The sequence below is a fragment of the Arachis duranensis genome, chromosome 6 (genome assembly GCF_000817695.3).
Source record: "Arachis duranensis cultivar V14167 chromosome 6, aradu.V14167.gnm2.J7QH, whole genome shotgun sequence".
Taxonomy (NCBI): Eukaryota; Viridiplantae; Streptophyta; class Magnoliopsida; order Fabales; family Fabaceae; genus Arachis; species Arachis duranensis.
Genome location: NC_029777.3, coordinates 24,491,653 through 24,501,813, shown reverse-complemented (window position 1 = coordinate 24,501,813; position 10,161 = coordinate 24,491,653). Strand labels below are relative to the sequence as shown.

General features: G+C 35.9%; 1 protein-coding gene across 1 annotated transcript; it reads left to right on the top strand.

Moving 5' to 3' along the window:
• Positions 1-6,984: 6,984 nt before the first annotated feature.
• On the top strand, positions 6,985-7,836 carry LOC107493436 (uncharacterized mitochondrial protein AtMg00810-like). The gene has a single exon (XM_016114536.1). The coding sequence runs from the start codon at positions 6,985-6,987 to the stop codon at positions 7,834-7,836; it is 852 nt and encodes a 283-aa protein (XP_015970022.1).
• Positions 7,837-10,161: the final 2,325 nt, after the last annotated feature.

Sequence of the window (10,161 nt, the reverse complement as noted above, 5' to 3'; positions counted from 1 at the left end):
TTCTCAAACCAAAGACAAAGCTCACAGAACTCAAGAGCACGATTAAAAATACTTTCGAGTACATTGTTCATAAAAGAATCGTAAACTTGCAGGAAAATCACTTCGCAGTCTAAAAGAAAAGTTAAGCAACAAGCCTTCTTCAAGAGAGAAATAAGAGTATAAACGTGGCTTTGCTGTACTACAATTTCATGTTGAAACAGATCATGTAGAATTTTAAAAACAAACTGTACACAGTTTGGCTAAGAGCAAAATATTTCCTCAACTATTTTAGAAAGATAGTTAGGTGCACAATCTTGACCAAAAGTAGTTCAGAAAACTCGGAAGGAAAATCAAATGCTTGCTCAAAAATCTCCAAAGTCCATATTCAAACAAGCGTGTATAAAAATCTTAGCAAGGTCAAAAGAGAAAGTTAAGCTCTATTTGGAAAAGAAAATCCAAGGTAAAAGTTTGCTTATAAATTGGTAAAGGAATTAAGTGTTGCATTACAAACAAACCGATTTCCACTAAACAAGAAAGCTTTCAAAACTTCATTTAAAACAGTGCATGCCAAATTTTAAATCAACTTGGTCAAAATCGAACAATGCTTTCAATCTCAATCAAGCAACAGAAAATAAATTCCGTTTAGAATTTCTTCAAAGAGAATTTAAAACTTCAAAAAGTTCAAAACAAGAATCCAAAAGTATACTTGAAATCACCATCTCGGAAAGATATTCAAGAAAATTAGGATGCACTTAAAAAGGAGTCAAGCCATACAAGAAAGGATCTTAAAATCAAAGTAGTTCAAACAATATCTACTAGGCATGAGACAACAAAGAAGCTTTCAATTGATCCAAAAGAAGAAGTCATAGGAAAAGACAACTCAATCATTAGTGATTTCTCAAGGATAAATCTTTGACTAAAAACTCTTGTAGAGATAATGAGAGAATAAACGATGCATTAATTTGAAATGAATCAAGCTGACTCACATAAGGATGAAATTTACAAGAGAAGGAAAACCAAAACCAATGGTAATGTTCACACGGTGCAAAAGATTAGTTAAAGACAAAGTCAAGTATGGCATCCATAGAGATAGAAGGCTTAAGAAAGAATTTAGTCCGTTCATAAGAAGAAAGCTGAGTCCAACATTTTTAAAAGAACAACAATGGCATAAACCATATAGTATGCTAAATCAAACTCAATTCAAAATAAGTTAAGTTAAGCTTATCAAATGAAACTCAACCGGAATAAAAGTGAAAAATCCTTTCTTTTCAAAATTTGAAAAATACCCAAATACATAATCAAATGAAGATATGCACTGGAACTATAATAAAATCACTAGAAAGTCAAGTTATATCTAAAGTAAATGTTGTTCTGCAAACCAGTAAAAGTACAGGCGAGGTATTAAAAATAGATAGTTGTTAAACTGTATAAGAAATCTTCAAAGTTTTTATAAAAATCTTAAAATTGGCTGTAATCTCTGTCAAATAAGAGGAAAACTGAATCAACAAGTTCTCTAAGAATGGACTCGCAACCCAGAGTTAAAAGGCACAGCACATTAAGACAAGTTCAAGGTTATATCAAAGAATACTTGAACCAAGAACTCAAACAGGGGAAGATAGATGCAACAAGGATTTCAAACAGCATATGCACTTAAGATCAAACAAAAAGGCATATGAATAGAGGGATAGAGTTGAAAAATCAAACTACTTTTCAAAAAGATTAGCAAACAAGAACTTCAAGTTAGGATATGAAAGAACAGGTTGACTCGAACAAAATTCAAGAGACACAACTGAATAGCCTCGAGAAATAGTATCCAACGTTCCCAAAAACCCGCGATTCGCTTTACTCAAAACTCGTGGATCATCTATGATAACCCATAAGTGCTTTCATATACATAATTCACTAGTATTAAGCCGGCCAAACTTAATTCCAAGAATTATACAATGCAAGACTAACAGCGTTAATCAATAGACCGTCATGTGCGCAAAGCTCTAATTCTCGTCATTTGACAAGACCTAATACATGACAAATGCTCAGAGTATACAATTGAAGTATAGTCGGTCCATTCCTTAGGCTCTACAGGAAAGACCGCTCTGATACCATAATGTAACACCTTAACTACCAAAGCTCACGCTTCCGGCTGCGCGACTCTGATAGCTTGCACATTACGACGATACTTATACTATTTAATACTAAAATATGAGCCTGTTTAAAACTTTAAACCGTGAATCCGCTCCCAAAAATACTTTCATCCGATAACATACGTCCATTGATACCATACAACTTACAAAAATCATAAAGAGTACATCCATATACATACATATATATATATATGTATATATATATGTATATATATATCAAATCGCTCAATGGGGTACCATTTCTGAGAATTTGTAAGTGTCCGGTCACCCTTACGTCGCAGGGTCAATAGAGTATCGAGTCTCAATCTGGAACACGTGGTGGTTTACAATAAAAGTAAAGTTGGAAATCTTTTCTAAAAGAGGAACCATTCAATTCTCAAAAACTCAAAAGCCTTTTGAAAATGTTTAACCATGCTAAACCAAATTAGCATTTCATACTTTTCCAAACCAAAAATACAAAACCGAAACCAATCATCGGTCCATCTCATTTCAACCACGGCCCTAGGCCCAAACAATCCAACCATCAACCAATCACCACAATCCAACAGAGTCCCAGATGCAAACACAGATAAGAAGTTCAAGCACAAACAAACAGTTATAGCAAGTAGAATAATTAGCAGTTAATCACAAAGACAAATCACGTACAATATGCACACCCAAACAATGTCACATAGATGCATATGATGCATGCCTGTCCTAGTGGCTGATGATATCATCTGTCGGTTATATAGCCAACCCGACACATCATGGTAGCTAACCATGGATAGAAACACCCATCGCGGAGCAAGTAGGTTTGAGCTACAACCCCATTGCTACTACCCGCTCAACCCAGAGCCAGTGGAATAACCACTACTGCGGCTACTACCCAGGCGGGTGTTCAAAAGCTCAACCTGGAGTGAGTGGAATCACCACTACTACCGCTACTACCCAGGCATCACAGTCTCTGACCTGGAGCAAGTGGGACGAATCACAACCCTTGCTACTACCCAGGTATCTCAAGCATATATTCATTCAGTCCCAACCATGGATCAACAACCATCTCAGCCATTCGACTTAAATTCATAATTCATAGTCAGCCATATGGCCCATAACTCATTCGACAATCAGCCATAAATCAATATCATACACAGCCATTCCGGCCCATAACAAAACAGCACTTCCACCATTCAACATCATCAAATTCATAAAACTAGCATTTAAGCCATAAATCACTTTTCTCAAGCCATTTCACTTTGAAATCAAATTTCAACTCTTTTCAGCCTTGACTTTAAAGGTCTCATTTCTCAAATCATCTCAGGCTCGTAAACCTAATTTACTCAAAGTGAGTTCCCTTTTTAAAACAAAGCCACTCTCGGCATTCTCTTTCCAAAACTTCCAAAACCATGGAAAGTTAAAGATTCATTTTGGGAACATTCAAAATCACTCAAGGATTTATTTCAAAGTATTCAAAATCACCTATCCAACAATGGGATTTTATAACCAAAAGTTTTCCGGTAGAGTCCCAAGTCTTTAGGGGAAAATAACATAACTCATTTCACCAAATTCATTTAAAATCATTAAAACCTTGACTTTCCGATTTGAGTAATAAAATAGGATCTAAGCCAAACCGAGTCATGTAATCATTTACTTCTTTCAAAGCCATTTCCTTTACTTAGGCAAAACCAACTTCAACCACCCATGATAAATTCTAAAATGTTTCAACTGTCCAACAGTCGCCTCAGTGGCATATATCAAGGAAACTATTTCAAAATCAACTCAATATCAATCGATTTAACTCATTTCCAAAGCTTTGAAGAATCGGTTCAGCAACAAATCATTTATCAAAACCAAATCAATTAAAGCAAACCAGGCTGAATTTCAAGAGTATTCTATCTTTCACATTAACAAGAGAGTCAACTCAGCTCAAATTAATCCCCAACAGATTAAACTCAAATTCCAAATATTTAAAGAATCAACTCCAAACATTCTATTTCACAAAGCTGCGCAACAAAATCAGCCAACAAACATTCATTATCTTTCGAGACAATCAAATAATACGTAAGGCCGATACAATCACCAAATACACATTGCATCACATCAGTATCCATATATAATAATTCATATAATAAACTATAGTTTTCGGAAAACGCCCCTACCTTAACGCAAAACCATAGTCCAAACGCCTCATAAATAGCGTAAATAGCTCAACCCAAACCAAAGGCAGCTTCAAAGCACAGTCCCACACATTTTCACAGCAGCATAAATAGCTCTAATTTACAACAAGCAACCTCAGTTACTAAATCCTAAGTACATTAATTTTGTAAATGCTTTAATACACGTATAGAACAACAATGCGAGGATTTCCGAAACAAAAATACCTATTGGAACGACAAAACGAGGCAGCTGCAAACTCCGAGCACGGAATGCAAGCACGAATCCACATCCCTATGATGGACAACGTGCAACGCTTCAGCATAAGTTTACAGAGCAACGACAAAAGGCCTTTCGACTCGGAAATTCTTACCAAAACAGGGGACTCGGTGGCTGTTTCCGGCGACAGAGGTGGCTGCAGCAACATTCAGTAACTATAGCATTCCGAGAATTCAAAAAGGACCAAAGCCAAAAATAAATCCTTACCGCAACCAAGGAGTGACTAAGCCCAGTGATGGCATCTCCGGTGGTATTTCTGGCGGCCACAAGACTGCTCCAGGCGACCAAAACAGTGGCACAGCTTCTCTCTCCTTCGGCAGCAATAACAATGGCGTCTTCCGGCAATCACTGACCTCCGTCATTAACAACAGAAGCTCCAGCTAGGCACCGCGGAGCAACAGATCGGCAATACCGTCGGCCAAGGTGCGGTGGTGGAGACACCCTCAACCACGGTGAAACGCGGCAGCTGTGGAAGCTTGGCGACTGGCTCTGTGATGAGGACGACGGTGCGACAGCGGCGACGTGACAAGCTGGTCGGCGACGAGGAGAACGGCGAAGGCCCCACGCTCGGCAACGGTGACAGGCGGTGATGGCTTCCCCGTGGTGGCTCCCTTTCGCGCATCTTCTCTCTCTCTGCGCGCGAGTTCGGCGGTGGCGAGGCAGTGAGGCGCGATGGTCTTCTCCCCCGGTCAGGCGACGGTGCGATGGCGGCAGAGCATGATGGCAGTGAGGCCTCATCTCCCTCTTTCGCGTCACTCTCCCTTCTTGTTCAGATCTCCCCTCCCCTTTGTTAGCGACGGCGGCGACGGTGGTAGTGGCACCCGCCGCGCTGCCTCCCTTTTCTCCCATCTTCCCTGATTCTGCAAAACCCCTCCCCTGCTTCCCTCTTCTTCTTTTCTTTCCTTTGATTAGTTTACAGCTGCTGCTGCTGCTGTGATATTAGGTACCCTAGTGTGTACCGGGTCAGGGGAACCGGGTTACCAGGTAGGGTTTTCAGGGTTAGGGTTGTGTGTGTTGAGTTTTAGGATTAGTGTAAAATTAGGTATAAGGGTAATTTTGTAATTTCACTTAAAAATATAGATAATATAGTAATTGAAACTCAATTAAATCCAACACTAATTATCTATAGAAAATACTATTTGTTCATCACTTTCACAAATTATTTTCAATAAAAGGTCCAAATCAAGTAATTAGAAGTAATATACTTAATTTCTTCATTTTCCAAAATAGCAGTATTAATATTTAAAATATTACTTATTTAATCCAAATCATATAAAATCCTTATTATTTCATAACTATCAACTTTATAATTTAAATAAAAAAAATAATTCAATAATTATAATTTTGGATAATAATCTTAATTTATTTCAAATTCAGTAAATCAAAACTTGTTCTAATTATCTTTAATAAGATAATTTTTGAAACTAAAGCTACAGAAATACTGAATTTGAAATTAGCTAATGATAGCCTTTTTTCAAAGGTTTTGGGTCTTACACAGTTCTACAAATCACTGCACTTGACCCTATCACACACAACAAGAGATCATCAACCTCACAATCACTTAAAGAAGCACCTAATGCTTCTAACCCAATTCAAGAATTGTAAATTGCAAAACCCACATCACTCATATCATATCACTCTCAAATGCATGATTCTGTATTTGCAGTGCACCCATAATTAAACACACAACTAAATGCGAATGAGAGGCCCATGATAACACAAAAAAACTTATTTGAAGGACTATCATTGTATGCTTGTCACAAACACACCAACCACTGTCAATTCACCTTGTAGGCATCCAATTGCTAATCACTTATCATATAATTCATTATTATAGTCTCAAAAGCATTTTTCAATTACCATATCATCAGCCAGTGAACCCAAAATATTTGAAGAGCTTGTGAAGAACGAATGTGGAGGAATGCAATCAATGATAATCTTCTAACTCTTGAAAGGAATCGCACTTGGTCTCTTACCTTACTGCCTGCTGGAAAAAAGGGTAATTTGTTGTAAGTGGGTCTTCAAGATCAAATACCATGCTGATGGGACAGTTGAGAGGTGAGCAAAAGGCTTTACTCAAATATCCTGTTTTAAATACTTCGACAGATTTAGTTCAGTGGTGAAGATGACAACTCTAAGACTCATTCTTGCCATTGCTGCCATTAAAGGTTGGCATCTTCATTAATTAGATGTCAACACTACATTGCTTCATGGCGACCTACCTGAAGAAGTTTACATACGAGTTCCACCAGGTCTTTCACTTTCTCCGTGTACATTTTGCAAGTCGGATAGGTCTCTTTATAGCTTGAAATAAGCCAGTAGGCAATGGAACACCAAACTGTATTCTACACTATCCGCAGCGGACTATATTCAATCCAAAAATGACTACTTACACTTCACCAAGGCTTCAGGGTCCAAGTTCACTATAGTGCTTGTTTACATAAACAATTTAGTCATGGTAGGCAATGACATTGATAAAATCAACGATTTGAAGAGGCTAGTGGATGAGAAATTCAACATTAAGGACCTTGGGAAATTAAAGTTTTTCCTTGGTATGGAAATTTCACGATCACAATCTAGGATCTCTCTCTATCGACGTAAATATACTTTAGACCTTCTTCAAGACTTTGGCATGCTTAGTTTAAAGCCAACATCCACACCTATGTCTTACAACACCTCTCTCTCAAAGGATACTGAGCAGAAGTTAGAGGACATTACTAAATATAGGCAGCTAGTGGGAAGGATCATCTATCTCACTAACATGAGGCCCGATATATCTTTCGTTGTAGGAAAGCTCAGTCAATACTTAGACTTTCCTACAGATGCTCATTTCAAAGCTACCCTCCACGTGCTCAAGTATGTGAAAAACGCTTTTGTTGCAGGCTTATTTTTCAAATCCTCCTCTGACTTGTCTCTTTTGGGATTCACTGACTCAAACTGGGTCACTTGTGCAGATACTCGATGCTCTATTTCAGGTCAATGCTTCTTCCTTGGCACCTCCCTAATCTTATGGAAAAGCAAGAAGCAAACAACGGTGGCTCGCTCATCCTCAGAAGCTGAGTATAGAGCTATGGCATTACGGACAGTAGAAGGTCAATGGCTATTCTACCTCCTCAAATACCTCAAGATTGATTACTCTATGTCCTTCAACCTTTACTGTGACAATAAGTTAGCCATGCACTTAGCTGCCAACCCTGCCTTCTATGAGTGCAGGAAGCATATAGAGGTTGATTGCCACATCACTCGAAAAAAGGCTCAAGTTGGTGTTCTTAAACTCTTACCTGTATCATCTGCTCCCAAACAGTAGACATATTCACTAAGGCTCTACCTCCTGGGCCGTTCAAATAGATATTCTCTAAGCTTGGACTAATGAACTTTCACAATCCAGCTTGAGGAGGAATCTTACTATATAATTATTGTAGATATTACTTGTAATCTCAAATTCAAGCTTGGATTAGTAATTCTCACTATCCAGCTTGTGGGGGAATGTTAATAGGCATTACTTGCATGGTATTTTTATTGGTAGCTTAGTTAATTACTTTGGCGAATAAATGACCATTTGTATCCATGAAAAATGAAAACGGTGACATATGTACCCACACTAAATCGAAACTAAACTTGTACCCACGCAAGATGGCCTCCATGTGAGAAAAGTACCCTGTCTTTAGAGGGTTGGAGTGCCACGTAGGGTACTTTTGTCACACGGAGAGCATCTTGCGTGGGTACAAGTTTAGTTTCAATCTAGTATAGGTACATATGTCAGTGTTTTCATATTTTATAGATATAAATGGTCATTTATTCTTACTTTGGCGAGAATTGAGTTTGTTGCAACTCTACTATATAAGTAGAATACTTAACATGCATTGAGTGAGGTTCACCATTCTCAGTTTTTTATTGTAACCAAACTCTCCTTCTTCACATCTATGCCTCAATACCTCTATTTTTTCTCCCTCATTTTCTCATTTCTTTAATCTTGATCACAATTTTTTCGAAATTCAACAAATAATATATCTTTTATTTATTAGTTGCTATGTAGTACTAAAATTTAATAATGTTTATTGTTAAATTAATTTAAATATGATTAAAAGCAAATTGATAACCTACAATCCCTTATGAGTAAATTAGCATCCTACATGCTACAAATATTGTTATAGCCAATTTTTTTTACAGTATCTCTCAACTCGATAAATTAAAAAATAATTTATCGTAAATTAAAATTTTATTTAAGAGTTTATTGATAGCCAATAAATTATTGCAGTTAAAAATTCTAAACCTACTTATTCTAAAGCACATTAAATACATGAATAATTTGGTAATTTTATTATCTTAAATTGAATTTAATCATATTATTTATAAAATTTGATTACAAATATAAAAGTGAATCTCGTTTAATTATATTATTTATAAAATTTAATTATAAATATAATTATTCGGCAAATCTATATTTTTATATATAGTTAATTTATAGTTAATTTTTTATGTTCATATAATTATAATATAATTATACTAATTAATGTAAGACATAATAAACTTACCAAATTGTCTACGTAAGTAATGTGCTTTAGAAAAAAGTGCATTTAATTTTTTTTTAGGATTCTAATTATAATATGAGTTTTTCCTAAGACAGAAAATTAGACATTTATTTCAAGAATATTTTACAAAATAAGCGCAAAATATAGTACATAAAAACTCTCAAATTAATTATTATTACGAATAAAATTTTCACGTATTTATTGGCAAGTATATCGAGTCGTATCAAGTAATAAAACTCATAAAGAGTGAAGTCGATCCCACGAAAATTAACGGATTAAACAAGCAATAGTTGATTAATTATTCTAGTTAGGTGATCATAATTTTGGGTGATAAGCAACAAGAAAAGTAAATGACATAAAAGTAAAGGAAAGCAATAAAGTGCAAGAAAAGTAAATGACAAGAAATTAAAGTGCTAAAAATTAAAGTGCAAGAATGTAAATTGCAAGGAATGGAAAGTACAAGAAAGTAAATGACTAGAAAGTAAAACCAAGTGAAGCAGTTCTAACAACACTTGGAAGGCACAAATGTGCAAAAGTAAAGAAAGCCATCAATGTGCATAAGTAAATAACAAGAATTAAAGACAAAAAGTAAATAACAAAAATTAAGAATAAAATTAACATTGGGATCAAGAGATATTGCATTCTTAGGATCAATAGTTTTCATCTCCTCTTCAATCATGCAACTCATTGACCTTTTGGCAATCATGATTGATTGAATCCCAATTTCTTGGTAATTTAATCTCTCAAATCTTGATCAATAGCCAATTCCTTGGTCTAATTGCTCATGAGAAGAGATGAAGAATGGTCCCTAATTATACAACACACTTTTCTAAACCCAAATAACGGATAGATTAAATGTCACAATATCCCATCCATACCCAAATCTACTCAAGTGTGAGAAGGATTTTCAAGCATGGTTTCATATTTCCTCTTCCAAGGTTCCCATGAAACCCAATTTGCATTCAATCTCTTTTCCAAGATAATTGAACACTAAGCATGAAGAACAAAAATCCTTCAAGTAAATCAAAGAGGGATAAAGAGAAGAAGAAGAATAAAAACAAATTAATCCATCAAATAGCAATAGAACTCTCTTTCCCAAT

Excerpts from the sequence above, each read along its gene's own strand:
- LOC107493436 (XM_016114536.1), top strand. The coding sequence starts at position 6,985 with ATGGTAGGCAATGACATTGATAAAATCAACGATTTGAAGAGGCTAGTG.